The following is a 16,261-nucleotide window of genomic DNA, read 5'->3' as shown; positions in this document are numbered from 1 at the left end:
CTCAACTCCGGAAATACAGTTTTTCTTCTAGATTTTCTTTTGGTTGACTAAAATAATGTCGCTTACGTTCGACCCACGATTTTTTGTTCAGCATCATTTATGCCAATTTTCACTCGAAACTTTCCACCATCTTAGCTCTAAAAGCTGTAAATGAGGACGAATTGTCAAAAAGGAGGACATTTGGGCGTCCTCGAAGGACATTTTCAGAAACCTAAAAAAGGAGGACAATGTGGGGGTGGGGGGCGCTAGAGCAAGATAATTTTTGAAAGGGGGCGCTGGAGGAAAAAAAGTTAAGCACCACTGGTTTAGAGACGATGCCGTTATTTGTATTATGATTAGCGATGGTCATGATGTAATCATTGTTCAACAGTGAAATCGCAAAACAGCGAACGAGATCGTATACTTAAACACAACTATTCATGTACAGCGAATGCAGGGTGCGTACTATACGTGGGTACAGGCTTTTCCCCAAAATTTACACGCCATTTAAGGGTGCGTATATTATACAAGGGGAGCACTATATTCGAAAAATTACGGTATTCATCTTTGCCACCAATCGTTCCGAATCTGGGACCCCCTGATCATGGTAAAATGCCATGTCTTCAAATTTCTTTATCGTCCGCAAGGAGATTGTATTTTACATGTTTCGTTTTTCTGTACCACTGTGCAATGCATCACATTCCTTTCAAACTGATTCATTTGCAATAAAATATCGTTTGAAGCTTCACGTGTGGATATTTATAGATTTTATGTCTATTATTTCGAGTTCTGCACGACTCGGCAGAAACACACCACCCCGAAACATACGACATTCAGGCACCCATAGTCGCTAACTTATTATGTGGTAGTTAAAAACGGATTGGGCGTGTTTTATTATTATGCTAAGCCCGCATTCTAATTTAGAGTGTACCATTCGAAATCTCATCACCTATCTCGGAATTGAACACCGTAAAAATTTGCTCAGCCCATCACTGGCTTTGCGTGGTATCCGCAATGTGTTTAGTAGATGCCAGATCACGGCACACCTACAATACCTATATTCGACCTCGATAACCGAAATACTGCTCTAATCTTTCAGTATCAACCTTGAAAGTTGGTAGGCGTTCGATATCAATATCAAGACATACCGTGCTAGATCTCCATACCGAACTCGGTATGGAACAGCGGGAAAATCAATAGATACAAATATCGGCTTTTGCGTAAAATATGTTTGCCTTATATGACGGACTCGAGTCAGAAGAGAAGAGAAGAGTCATTTTCATGACTGGAGTTTGTTTATGTACATGATATCCGTCAAAGTCTTTAACTATGTTAAATCTAATACTCCTAAACATAGTGTTGTTTGTCGTGGTATTTCGATTTAAAAGAGTCTTCTATGCAATGTTCCGTCTAATTTTTGACGAGTCGGCGCGCACTCACCCACTGACAGCGCGGTTCCTGGGAGAACAGCGCGTAACGACAAAAAAAATCATCAATTCGGATTCGCAGAGACCGTGTCAGCACTGCGCAATTACGCACGTGCGCAGCTCAGAGGGATCATTGATTTTGAGCGTCAAATTCACAAGTAGATGGAAATTGTTAACTTTATAGTAATACTGAGCCAATTTTCTATCTAGCCATTGAAGCGAAAATAGGAGATTTTGGTCAAAATAGCCCCATGGATTATCTCCAAAACAAGAGCTAATTTGAAAAAAAACTAAGGTCGTATTCGAAATTAGTGCCATTCAGAACCCCTAAAACCACTCTTACGATTACAGCAAAAACATTATTGCAAAATCTCTCAGTAGTCTATGACGAGTATGTGGAAAAGTAATCATGATTTTTCTCAGTAACATTTTGCCCCTTTTTGCACTAGACCGATATATATTCCAAGTTGATAAATTTGTAAATTTCTAAAAGTTGCGACGTAATTTGTTGACTGCCGTAATTTTTCATGTAATACGCACGTTTTAATCAATTTTTTCGTATTAAAATCGGGGGGTGCGTATTATACATGGGTACAAACATTTTGAAAATATTTCTCTCGAAATAAACTTGCAATTACACCATTCTTCTTGTTTGTTGTCAATCGCGTACCAATTCCAGTCATCGTACCCGAACTTGGGGGGGGGGGGAATCTGAGTAACGCACATATTTTCCAACCCTGGTAGGTGTATTCATGTCGTTTACAATCATTAGAAGGGTGTGAAAGTATCGTTTGTCTGGTTTACACCTCACGCTCACGCTACTATTTTTTTTATCAGAGGTGGATGTCTTTTAATTGGTGGTGTAGTACAAGTAGATATGCAATAGATCTTGCATGCAGGAAAGGTTCTAGCGGCCTGATGCCTGATATTTTATGCCTCTAAAATCTATGTCCATTGTCCATACATGAAAGGTTTGAATGGCTATCATTGAGAAAGGTGTACAGAAGGCTACATATATTCAATTTGTTGTGAGGTTGATAATTTATTGTGATGTCACGAAAAAGATGTTCTAAATTGTGATCAAACAATTTGGTTATGGAATCAATTTCAGAGTTACGAATTGAATGATCAGAGGGCAAGTTTTTGCAACTTTTTAACAGCTTCCAGCAGCTTCCTAAACACTCAGAAGTTATGTAGTATGCAAGTTTTTTTTCCTTTTTTTCAAGCAACTTTTTGCAGCTTTTCGATTTTTCATGCAACTAACTATTTACTGTAAATATTTGGTACTATATGTAAATAGATCGCTTGATTTTTTCCCTGTCGTTTAAATATGAGGTAATTTCTGATTTGACGTACATTCAGGCTAGACCGCCTAAAATTATTACCATAAAATAAGATAACTCGGTATTTTACAGATGATTTTAAGTTGAAAAAAGTATTACTGACATTACGCACCTTTGAATAATACCTTATGGCTGAAAACTAGCTGGAAATATCTGCATTTGTTCTCGACTGGCCACCTAACGGCGCTTCCTCAATGTACGATCCAAAACAAGCCGATGTCAACCGTGCAACCAATATTTGATTCCCATGAACATGATAGACAGGTTGTGCAGAGCAAAACGGAGATGCATGTGGCCTTTATATAACTGCATTTAAATATTATTTTGAAAACATATCTATTTTATTGCAATATCTCATCTCTACATGGCCGTTTTCGGCTGATAACGTCAGAAAAGCTATAAACCGGTGACATGGTCAACATGACAATTGACAGATCATGTAGTAAGGAGAATTGCCCCGTGGATCCTTGGGAGCTTTTCGGGGATAAACGATCACAATGAAGATGACCAAAATTGCTCATAAAAGGGTTTTTATGTACTAAACCATCATTTGGGTCACAAGCATCGAAGTTTCCTGACAATTTTTCAAATCTGAACAACCCTAATATACATAGGCGTATATGTTTAGTTGTCCAATGTCCATAGATGCCTAAATGGCTGGCTCCGAATGTTCCTGTCCTGGCGATCTGAACCCCGAAAGACAAATGCCTACCCGCAAGAAAAAATTAATTACCAGTGAAGAAATACCAATTTGAAATCGTGTGCGTCTTTTAGTTTAGTACTTTTATTGATTTCCATATCTTTTGACATAGCAGACAGGAGGTCACGAAGCAACATCATGTAAGGAAGTTATTATACAACCCGAATATGTTTAATAATTATTTACGGCCCTACAGTTTACGTTTTACAGTTTACGGGCTCTACCGGGAAATCTGATTACGTGAGTAGGGAGGATAAAAAATTGATAGCAACATATCTGCAATTCCCGATCATATTGACAGGTTCAATCATGAAATGTGGAAATTTTTCGCGCTTTGCGCGTTTAGACGAAGTGATGCGTATCACTAAACAGTACAATAAAAGTCGTTTGTAGGTCGCGGCAATCACGACTTGCGTGGTGGGAGGTTGGGGGGCGAAGCGCTACAGAAGGTTGCTTTATCACCCTATTGGGGACCCAAGATCAACGTTATTTTTTGGGGGGGGCTGACGAAGTGCTGTTACGGTCCTGCATATTACTAATGTCATCCGACAGTTTTCTGGATTTATTTGGTCTATTTGGCATGCAGCTGTCATGCTGCATCCCATAATTATTCTAAATATGTGGGTCTCGACACGCGCTAGAATTCACTTGAGTCACTTATTTTCAAATATGACAAGTCGTGGTACTTTGGCATGGCATCATAATTATTTTCTATGCTGAAGTTTGAACTTTTTGGAAGGAGCACTGAACAGTCACATAATAATGTGCATATATGTAATACCGGTACAGTCTACACCAGGTGTACATCTGTACAACAATCAAAGTTGCGTTCGACGTTATCGGAGGGGGGTTGCGATAATATTGATAGGGGGCCCTCTTGAAGTTTCTCCGGCAAATATCACAAAATTTAGAAAAATCGACCCATTCATCCATCTGATTGGTGTTGCGTTTTTGTCAAATTAACCCATTTCTTTGTTATGATGTTTCATTACGTTATCGATTTCCCCGTTCTGACGATTCATTGAATAATAGGATATTTACAATGTCGCTGTGCCATTAAATGGTGCATTTACAGTTATATTATTTGCAAAATTTTGCTAAGTCTTAGTTAAGTTTGAGGATTCCCAAGGCAGTGTGAAATATGAAGATGTGTCCTGAACTCAGAAAAATACCTACAGCTGCTGACATATATGGCATTTCATTAGGCTAGATCAGTGGTTCTCAACCTTTTTTTAGACTCGCCCCCCTTTATGATAGTGAAAAATTTCGCGCCCCTTATCGTCATATCACAAAATCCAACCGGGATGCTAGCAACCCCAACAGATTGTTCGATGGTATTAGCCTATTACTGTTGATGAGAGAATTCAAAAATATGAAATTCGGTCTATATATGGAGAAATATGCGTGAATTGGAGGTAAATCGCACAGAGCGCGAAAAGAAATTTCAGTTGACTGCTTCTTCGGCCCCCTTCAGTTGCTTCACGCCCCCCAGCTTAAGAACCACTGGGCTGGATAATATCGTGGTACTCGAATTTTAGGGGAATCCCCCATTTTCAGCCGGTATTCTTCCAGCTCAACATGCACACGGATGAAAAGGATGAGTTACAGAAAAAAGTAGCTAGTATACGTTTTAAGGCATAAGGCATGGGAAAGAGACTGAAAACATGGACATTTCGAAAGTCGACATATTCTGAACAGGCCTTCCTGTGTGAACGATAATCCACGTATACGTCACTCTAGGACTCCCAACGAGGCCAGTTCTCTGCATAGTTAAACAATGTTTTCAATTAAACCACAGCGGGATTACCATCATTTTTACCATTATGAATATGAAACGGCATCAATACATAACTTAAGACATGAGTCATGTAGCGGTCGTGCCTTCGTGGCATGTTTTTCAAATATGTTGAAACAGCGATCTCGCATCCAATGACACTGCTCATTCGGGTTACAGTACATCGTTGACCCGTCGATTCGTCGTATATAGCTCGTTTCTAGGGATGGTGCGGACGTGCAAGAGTAACCGGACATCATTGCACTCTTGACTTTTCGCAGTAATGATGCCTATGTCTAACAATGGTGTCCAATTGCGAGCCGCAATTCTGATCACTATAACAAAATAATGTTGCTACTGACATATACTGATTAGACGCCCATATCTCACACTTAACATATTTTGGCGAACTATTCCAGTGGCTTACAGATGCAGATGTGTTATTTCCATGAGCAATGCAAAGATTGCGGTATCATCTGGTGATGCTACCGACAAGCTAAGTCCGTGTAATCCGGAGACTAATCGGATTATGACGCAGTGTTTGAATGAGTCGGTGGCAGTAATTTATGGGTAATTTCCGTCCTCTGAGGCGATATAAATTTTTGATCAGTGATATAAAATTCAATATAACTTCATGTTATATAACAAAATTGTACCTTAGCTGGATAATATTGTCTTAATTATTTCGAAACAATCTGAATTCGTGAGAATTGTCTTGTCCCGTAACCACTATTCATTGCGCAATTCATGATAATGACACTGCAACATTCCATACGAGTAATCCCAAAACTGCTCATTTTGTAACTTGGAGCAGAGAAGCAAACTACTTGCCAGCAACATACTGAAATAAGTATTTTACATTCGGGATCGAAATTGGTGACTAATACGATAATCTCAATAGATGTATGCGGACCTTATAGTATGTGACAGTCCCACCATAAAGTAAAGTATTCAAATGAAGGGTGTGGATTTGGAGGTAATATTTTGGAATGTAAAATAAAAATAAATGTCAACACACTATATGAGACAACATAACGCCCCTACTTGAATTACCTGTCCATGCGGTTGCTCTTATTTCCGGTGACATGATTTAAATCTATTTATCCGTGGCGCCATTGACAGTTGATGCTACCGTAGCGAAACTTTCTGATACAAAATTGTCCTTTTTGATAATTTGTACATGTATCAATGGAAAAGGTCGCGTCGATGATTCATACCGATTAGTTTTGCCTGAACAAGTCGATGAAAAAAATACAATTTCGATCAAATGTCAAATTATAAGTTTATCGCGCCGGAGGCATATGTCACTCAACAAAAGATGTATATCTATATGGATTGAGATTCCTAAAAATTCATCAAGTCTGACAAGTTCCGCAAAGAAGGTTTGACTCTGCAAGAATGATTATTTTCTTGGGTTTGCTCGCCTGCACTTTCACAGGATCATTAGGCCGAATGCTTATTGACGATTCAGGTAAGTTAATGAACTAGCTTATGCTTTTTGTGACTCCTGAATTATCGACTTGAAGCTTTCGGGCTTGAAAATTCGAGTATCCTGGTGATTCGATTTTGAATCCAGTGTAAGGCTTTGACTCGAATGGAGTATTCGAGTAAAACTCAGTATGAAGTCATAACCGTATGAATGGCGTGGTAATTTCAGATAGTGTATTTTATGCGACCACGAAGAATGTAATGCGTGTTGTAATTAATATTAACTATAATTAACGTTGATAAATGTACTCTTGGTTGGAAGGGGCGTGTATATTTTTAGTAATCAATAGAATCGTCACTCGGATCATTAAAATTGTTACTCGATTCAGATTAGAGAACGCGATTGGTAGTGCCCACTGCCTAGCCCTATACTTATAGCACGATCCACATTCGTGCTAGGCCAGTGATTCCTGACATTCTGAACACTAACGGAACACTTACACTGATCTGCAGTCCTTCGCGGAACCCGAAATTTTCGATTGAGTCATAAAAACAAAAATACACCACAATACACATCCCACTGGTCCAGGGATCGGCGACCTCTGGCTTACAAAGGTCACGCAAAACTGGGGTCGCATGTAAAACAAGAATCAATTTACAACAATGAACAAACATGTTTAAAACATGGCCCTTGTTTAAAACATGTTTCTATTTTTTTTCTAGTAATGATGTCCAGAATCTTTAATTGTGACGGCAGTGTATTGACATTTGCGATTGAAAATACAGGATAAACATGACTCCTTTGATGAAAAGGGCTTCCGACCACTGTCATAAACAGACCAAAAATGTCTTTAACCAGGACTACATCGTAATGCAGCATTTGAAAGTTTGGCGACCATCATCATCAGAACACCCATATCCACTTGCTACAACTGCCTTGAACTGATGACGATTTCGAGGGTTCAGGCCACTCCCTATCGTATAAGTCGACTATTAGTCCTGTAGAATTTGGTCTAAAAATGGCTTAACCTAGAAAAAATTCTTATAAAGACATATTATATACTGTTGGAAAGATAATTTTACCATCTTTTCAATGATAGGTTTTGTCACTTTTTTTACCTTGGGGAAAAATATTTATGACCAAAAACGTGCCAAGGGGTAAAAATTAAAATTTAGGGAAAAATTATTATAAAAATATGAACAAACTGCTAGAAACTAATGAATTTTCAACAGAAAAGCAGGATATAGATGCAAAAGGAATATATGAAAATAAAATAGAATTATATATCTGTTTCAGGTAGTAAGAGTGAGCAAGACAGGGGGATTGGGGGGGGGGGGTAGGGGGCGCAAGTAGAGCTGTTGTTGTCCGTTATAACTTCATTATGTTATTGTTTACTTCCTGTGGTCTGTTTCATTTACCTTGCTTGTCTTTTTTAAATAGTGCTTAGTCAAAAAAGAAACAGCAGTTTGTGTTAAGTGTAGAAAAGGCTATCGTACTGTAGATTCACTGTGTCATTCGGGAGCTCATTTCTGCGAGAGTGATAGTACCACACACCCTTTAGACTAGGGTTGCATTTAAAACAAAATTCAACTAAAAACAAACACGTTTAAAACAAGGCCCTAATTTAAAACATGTTTTCCATTGTTTTCAAGTCATGACATGACGTCACGAATATTCAATTGTGACGTCATAATGGATTGAAATTGACCATTGAAAATATAGGGTAAATGTAGCCCCTTTGACAAAATATCTGTGCTACAACTGTTGAACCGACTATTTTTGAGGGTTCCAACCATCCCATAACGATATACGTCGGCTAAATTGGGTGGTAATTGTCCGTGTGATCATACAACATGTTTTTGGAAAGTATTTACACAAATTATGGCATAATTTTATAACTTGAAAACAATACAATTTTGTTTTTTAATAAAGGCTTTCGTTTAAAATATGTTTTAAAAAAGTGTTTCAAAACACCGTTTGCTTTAAATGCAACCCTACTTTGGACACTATAATTGGTCATGCTTTGAAACTGAATTGTGAAACGCTGATCACAACTTTTCAGAAAAATTAGGAAAAATGGCCACAAAACGTACATCCACACGTCATGCCGTAATTTATTGAGAAACCATGCGAGATCAAAGAAATGTTTGTGGAGGCTTTATCGAAAATTCGTATTTCTTCACTGGCAAATAATTTTTCTCTGAGAAATGTTATATGACCTGTGGGGTTCAGATTGCCACGATAGAATAGTTAGACACGAACAATCTAGGCAGCTATGGACAATTAAATAGGCTTATATTTATTTCGAAGTTCCCGGTCGACATAAGGGCAATCCTTTATTTCAACTAAGGTTTTCTCGCCGGCGATCTATTGGCACACTTTTCAGAATACCATATTGGCAAATACTTCATATGTTTTCGAGCATCGCGGCGTGGTAATGGTCGACGCCGAAATGCCTATTTTTAATTTCTATAAATCATGCTCTTTTCGTGGGGGAAGGGTACTCATAATCAAACATTTGGCAACATGAAATCGCGCCCAGCGCGAAAAAAATGAAAAGAGTTGCATAAATTGTCGATGAGTGATGCTTTAGTGCAGGGGTGGGCAAACTACGGCCCGCGGGCCGCATGCGGCCCGCAACACCGTTCTGTGCGGCCCGCGAGAGTCTGAAGAAACTTATTCAAAATATTGATAAAATGCTTACTAAAAATCGAATTAATGCAACTTTTTCTTAGTATATTGCAACATGATTATTCTAAGGCAGTGGTTCTCAAACTGAGCAGCTCGCCCCCTTGGGGGCGTGAAAGCATCCGAAAGGGGCCGCGAAGCTGATCTCAAATGAAAAAATTTTTCGCGCTCCGCGCGATTTACATCCAATCCCATTTATGGCTCTGTGTTTAGTATGAATATCATATTCAAAAATCTCTCATCCACAGTCGTCATCTTTCATGCCATCAAACTATCCGATTCGTTCTCTGTATGCGTAGAATTAGGGTATTTATATTTTATCTACACATAGTAGAAGCGTGTTTGATGCTAACATGGTTATGATGCTGTCAGCATTGTGTGTGCTGGCACTAAACCAAAGTGGAATTAGTAAATCTATGAGCAGTTAGCTGCTCACATATTCAAATTTCAATCCTGCTCTAAGAATAGGGACAATCGATTTTCATCTCTACAGTTTTGACACATTGGTTATTGAGTTCGACCAGCCTATGAAATCTCGCCACTGTTTCTGACGCGTGTACGATATCATCGAAGCAATGTTTGGTTTTAAGCCTATAATATTATCTCCATGTCCTCGCTATGTGATCAAATACCAATATTGCGTTTTGCTGCGGCCCGCGAATGGATTCAGATGTTGAATGCGGCCCGCGAGCTCAAAAGTTTGCCCACCCCTGCTTTAGTGCTTTACCCCCTGGCACGTTTTTGGTCATAACTTTTTTTCCCCAAGGTAAAAAAAATGACAAAACCCATCATTGAAAAGCTGATAAAATTATCTTTCCAACGGTATATAATACGTCTTTATAGGAATTTTTTCTAGGTTGACCGAAAATTCTACAGGACTATATACTGGGTGCAAATCGTCCGTAGGCTCATTCTACATGTTTTTGCGAAAGTATTTACACAATTATGGCATAATTATACAGCGCTTGAAAAATGAAACACATCTTTTTTGTAAAAATCCATTTGCTTTAAATGCAACCCTACGTAAAACCAATTAAAGGCCGCAAACTTTGTTTCACCGCCAAAATGATGATTACCCACATTTTGATATTGCTCATGCCACAGTATATGTAGCCTATGTAGTCATAGACCATATCAATGATCCTCAACTCCTCATAGCAATCCGACATCTCATCTGTGGAACCCTAGCCAATTCTAGTGTATTGACAAAGCAACTTTGAAACCTCCGCAATCACTGCTTATAGATATATCGCCGCTAACCAGGATTGCTACCGTATCGTGAGTAAATATCTAGAAAATGAAACAAATACAAAGTTCATGAGTTTATCCCAAGCATATGTAGCCTATGTGTCTGTTTCAGACATTCACATTTTCCGGCTGCTATCATTCTTAGCAAGGGCTGATGCGATTTATTTACTGATAATACGAAAAGTTTTACCACACCGTGACTTTTATTTACTAGTTGTTCTCGTTCATGGATTCTGACACGACATTTATAAGGATGTCAACCTAATTTGTTGAAGCTTGAGGTTCTGAAACAGTTACTGCATTTTAGTATTGCCAGCTACGGTATTTCCGACGAATGAAGTTGTACACGGCGACGATGTCCACACAGATGGTAAATGGCCCTGGCAAGTATTCATAGAGCTTGATCACGGAAGAGATCAGTGCGGCGGCACCTTGTTATCCGACACATGGATCCTTACAGCTGCGCATTGCTTTGACCAGTTAGTATTGGTAAAATCTGACGTAAAAAATGAAATATCTCATATGTAGCCTTTGGATGTTGAATATATATTTTGAACTCAGTTCCAGGTCAGTAAGGCTGGAAATTCTAGTGTCGCTTCGAACACTGTATAGCAGTAGCCTAGTTCCCAACCGGTGGGTAATTCAATGGTTTTAGTGGGGAATAGACGAATTTGTTAAACATTATATAAAGGATAGTCTACATATTTACGGAGACACATGCTCGTTACTGTTGCCATTTAACTGCTCCGGAATGCATGGATAGAAAACTACATTGCGCGTTCGTCACAAAAACTCATTTTTAAGTCAGGATTACCAATCATGGCGTCACGAACGCATTCAGCACGACCAGTATGACGTGCAAAACGCTTTCGCTAAATCTTGAGGGTTACTGGTATCGGTTCACAATACTTTTTATGTTGCAGTTTTAGGCCATTGTTTGCGTACTGGTGTGGTTGTGTCTATTGTGGACTCAGGCAAGCAAACAGCTGCTCCGTAATGAAAAAAGTTACAATTAAATGCGACGATAGTTATCTTGAATTCGGATTCACGTTTGCGGAGAAAAATCGCGAGCAACTGCCACAGTGTGTTGTTTGCCTTACGAGGTGGGACACATTTTGCAGAACTGATCATCACTTTTCAAATTCACACCATGACCCCACCAAGACTCAAATCTGGGTCGTTTCAGTTTAAAAGTGGGGCGGGGCATAGCGCTGTACCTATTCCGCCCTTGATCGACACCCCATAACAAGTTTCTTAATAAGCTTAAATAAAAAACTTTTTCTCCACAAAAATTATTTTCTCTCTCATTTATCAAGGCTGACCCCCAGGATGACGTCAGAGAGACATAAAAATGATGCTTCAGTGCGTAGCAGTGTTGGGATGACTCGAGTCACCTTTTTCGTATGACTTGACTTGACTCGAGTCACTTTGCTAAAATGACTTGACTTGACTTGGCGTATCAAAATGTGGATTGACTCGTGACTCGGAGCAAAATTCACGAGTCAATTTCAAGTCATCAAATAATCGGCGTCGATAAAATTCACTGTATCTCACGTATGTTCGAATTGTTCACGAAACGCTGCTGTAACCCGCGAGAGCGACTACTCATTCAATAATCGTGCGTTTTACTGAGCGTCCATTGTTCTCTCACTATCACAAATATATTGACTGCAAACGAAGTCGAAGCTTACAGCTCACTTTATCGTAAACTAGTATAGTAAGATAATGTGATAGAAAAATATATATTTCACTTCTCTGTTCTTACCTTAACGAAACCTCTTGTTTTATGGAAATTGAATTCGAATATAGTTAACATATAGTCCCCACCAATTGGCGCAGGCTCGAATTGTATCATATCAATTTGTAAATAGTCAAGTATTGCATTCTATCCATTCGTTTCTCTATTCTCTATTTTGGATGGTGACTATAAACTGAGGGTATGCAATTACTTACGTAGTTTAGCAGTTCTACGTAGCCAATATGTGAGCGATACAGCGCCTTCTTGATGGTATATTCGTTCATCGGTTCGAAATCAATGACCACTCAAACGTGTATTTCAGACAGCTAGCAAAATGTAATGACGTAATCATGCTTCATACTTGGAAAAGGCAACTTGACTTGAATTGTGAGTTGACTCGTGACTTGACTTGACCTGACTCGACTTGACTCGAGTCACCTCAAAAAATCGAGTGACTTGACTTGACTCGAGTCACCTTCGAAAATCGATTGACTTGACTTGACTCGAGTCAAAATGTGCAATGACTCGAATTAACTCGTGACTTGACGGTAGTGACTAGTAGTATATACGATCGCTCGCGAACTAGCGTGGGGTTCTTATGGGCGGGGTCGCATGCTAACGCGAAACCGGGGGTGGCATGCTAACGTTTTCGTCTTATGGCGGGGGTGGCATGCTAACGTTTTCGTCTTATGGCGGGGGTGGCATGCTAACGTTTTCGTCTTATGGCGGGGGTGACATGCTAACGTTTTCGTCTTATGGGTGCGGTCGCATGATAACGCGAAACTCGTGGTGGCATGCTAATGTTTTTAGGTATACGTGCGGCGACATGCTAACGACGATAAATGTGTCTGTCATGTATTCTTACGGGATCTGTGGCGACTCGCCATGTGTTCTTGCGGTCGTGATTCGTACTTTCAGGCATCTCTCGCGCGGTGTTGAATATGTACGAGTCACCAACAATACCCGCGCGGACGGAAACGTGGTTTGTTGTGAGGATTACGCGTGCGACCTATATTTCGAATGACCTGCGCGCTGACTTATTTCTCGTCCAGTCGCTACTATCGATTATTACACTAGACCGGTCAGTGTGAAATAGTTTGATTGTAAATTATGATATATGATGTCGTAGTTTAGTCGTGTCAAATGACCGATCGTGTTCTCTTTCCTCGCTATTGATTGCTACCTGAATAATACTTTCGGCTTATTCGCTGTTTCGCACCTACAGAATAGTCTGCTGTTCACAGTCACAACTTCATCGCGATAGCACAATTTTCACACCTCGATCAGTAGAACAACACCGCACTAACCCAGTTGTCGAATCACATAGGTCATACATTTTACGCGAAATGAAATATTGTATTGTGGTATACAAATATGCAAACTATTCTTTCAATTCAACAAGTCTAGTTAACGAATCGATTTTCAAGCTGCCGACACAGTTTTTAACACGAGTGAGTTGATATTTCTTCCCGGATACGAGCGAGGCTTTGTTCCATTGGTCCAAAACCACCTCGCCAGTATCATCCTTCAATGTAAAACTGTATAATTTCAACTCCTTTCCGGCGCCAGAATTGACCATCTTCTCCTCTCGAGAAACACAAGTAGCGGCGATCGAGACGTATTCATCTTTATTTCCGTATACCGATTCACAGGTCAATAATGGGTATTCTTCAGTCGTATGTCTCGATTTTCCATGCAGAGTTACTGACGAAGCCCGACCAAGTAATACAGCGGGTTTTCCAGTAAATTTATCAATTTGAACCCAACCGGATTTGACCATGAGTTTTTTTCGTTTGGTGAATGCTTTCTCAATGTTCCCGAACAAATCACGATTGAAACACGTGAAAGATATCTCTTCGTTATTGCCGTCGATGAATATACCTTTGAGATATTGGCTAACGCCACCTCTTTTGAGTGATGAGACGAATTTGACGCCGACGTGAAAATTTGAAGTTGCTCCGACTTGCATAGTGTTGACGCTGTTCGATGTCATATCGTTTGATAAAGTGGGAGTCATCAGTGTAACTCACTACACAAATCAAGTTGAATCGTATTTGAATGTATTGATTCGACCCAACTCAAATCCTATTAACGCGATCTGTTGAATCGAACGTAACCTGAATATTACTGACGCCAACATTCACCCTCATCGGATCATTCACACATTCCACGCCGCTGTTTTAACACTTATAGAATCAATACCAACTATCTCTGACCCGATAATATTCAATCATTTTGGTAATTTGCCAACTTTAAATCCATTCGCGGGATGTACTAAAGGTAAATCCAAATAATCCAGAATGAAATATTTGGACTTTGACATTGTGTGAATTGAAATAGGATTGACAAACATGACTACCAACTTTGATCCAGCCACATTTCAAGATTATACTTTGAAACAAGTAATGTAACATTACAACTCTATTCACAATCCTGCTTTCCGTTTGTCAAAGAGATATTTTAACATCTTACCATACTCAAAAGAATTATTCACAACATTAACAATTGTTAAAAATCTAGTTTCACTTACTTGATTATATCATTACAACTCACAAATTTGAATTAATTCATCCTGGTTGTATTCGTATGCTCTATCTTTTTATTCAATTGTAAAGGTTGTTACTATTCTGAAGACAAAGTATTTACTAATCGGCGCATATACGATTTGACTTGGACATATTATATTTTGAGTATACGAGATTTGAATGTCTGAACAATAACTGAGAATTAATTTATCACAAATAAATCCGTATATTACAGCGTAAAAGATATTGGGGTGTCAGCAACTCTGTACGATCGTAGTTACAACCACATTAACTAATCCACCCAGGCAACTCGTCATGATCATTCCTGAAATCAACACAAACACGACCACTGACTTGAGTTAACCGCGAAACACCATCAAGTTTTAAATCCGCTTGCAGCTGACGGATTATTCGAATGCATCGATGGGGAATATTATTGAACTCGTCGGTATTGTTACTTCAACAAATTACACCGACTGCGAAAGTTAATATCGAATGGTAAGACTTGATCACATATTTGTTGATCACAGACATGACGAAAAAAAAAACATTACCGAGATTTTATAAACTAGTCATATTACTCTACACATCTATCAATATCAAAATGCGAGTCATCCAATTTTTCTACTAAAGTAACATTGCACTTTCGGATTCGAATTCGGTATAGTCATACAAATTGTATTAAATCCAACATCAAAACAAAAGGAATTTTTTTTTAGTTTATTGAAATCAAATCATTCGTCTTCGACTTGTGCTTTTCTAGATTACCCGCGACAATTCGTTTCGAGTGAGTTGTAACCAAAGTCAAGATATCTTTGTGTCCACAGATATGGAAGATGAATATAGCTAACACAATCACGAATCGACGTTTCAGAGTATTTCACGGGTGTATTAAACTTGTTAGTGTCACCTATCTAAAAGTACGCACGCGTTCGATTTCCATACCGACTGTTGCGATGTTTAGGATTCACTTACAATAACCACGGGTGAGGATTTAACATCAATGTCGTTACTGTCGGAATTTGCGACAGAGAATTGAAACATATGCACTTTACAGAGTGTGAAAATATCACTTTGAGTATCGAGTACCGTTCGAAGCTAGCGATCAATTCTTAATCATTTCAGTAACTCCCCATTGTGCGTGCTAAATGTAAAATATCGCGAGGTTATACACTCTAAGACTTTGATTATTGTAAAAGTAAATTGTGATATGTTTGTTAGATGCATCCAATTCAACTAGAAGTGTCTAGTATCCAACACTCGTAATATCAAAAAAGTACTTGCTACGCTGTAATCCACTTAACGTGTTTTGTATTGTTGTTCATTTGTAGTATTGATTGTTTTTGAACCCTCAAATAATAATTCCCGACATGAAACTAAGCCGCCGAAAGTCGTTACCATCACAAAGAA

At 39.0% G+C, this 16,261-nt stretch overlaps 1 protein-coding gene across 2 annotated transcripts in view; it reads left to right on the top strand.

The window, feature by feature from the left end:
• The first annotated feature begins 6,466 nt into the window (after positions 1–6,466).
• LOC145437047 (uncharacterized) overlaps positions 6,467–16,261 on the top strand; it is a 65,661-nt gene continuing 55,866 nt past the window's right edge. Inside the window, exons 1-2 of one of the 2 annotated variants that reach the window (XM_080314211.1) lie at positions 6,467–6,694; positions 10,896–11,067. In XM_080314211.1, coding sequence (XP_080170337.1) covers positions 6,622–6,694; positions 10,896–11,067 — 245 coding nt within the window. In that variant the 5' untranslated portion in view covers positions 6,467–6,621. The remainder of the gene's footprint in view (positions 6,695–10,895; positions 11,068–16,261) is intronic. The other variant, XM_080314210.1, reaches the window with a different exon arrangement.

The sequence above is a fragment of the Botryllus schlosseri genome, chromosome 4, assembly GCF_051294905.1.
Source record: "Botryllus schlosseri isolate E-star chromosome 4, Bs_hap1, whole genome shotgun sequence".
NCBI lineage: Eukaryota > Metazoa > Chordata > Ascidiacea > Stolidobranchia > Styelidae > Botryllus > Botryllus schlosseri.
The sequence above is the reverse complement of the archived record's forward strand: the minus strand, read 5'-3'. Positions and strand labels throughout refer to the sequence as shown.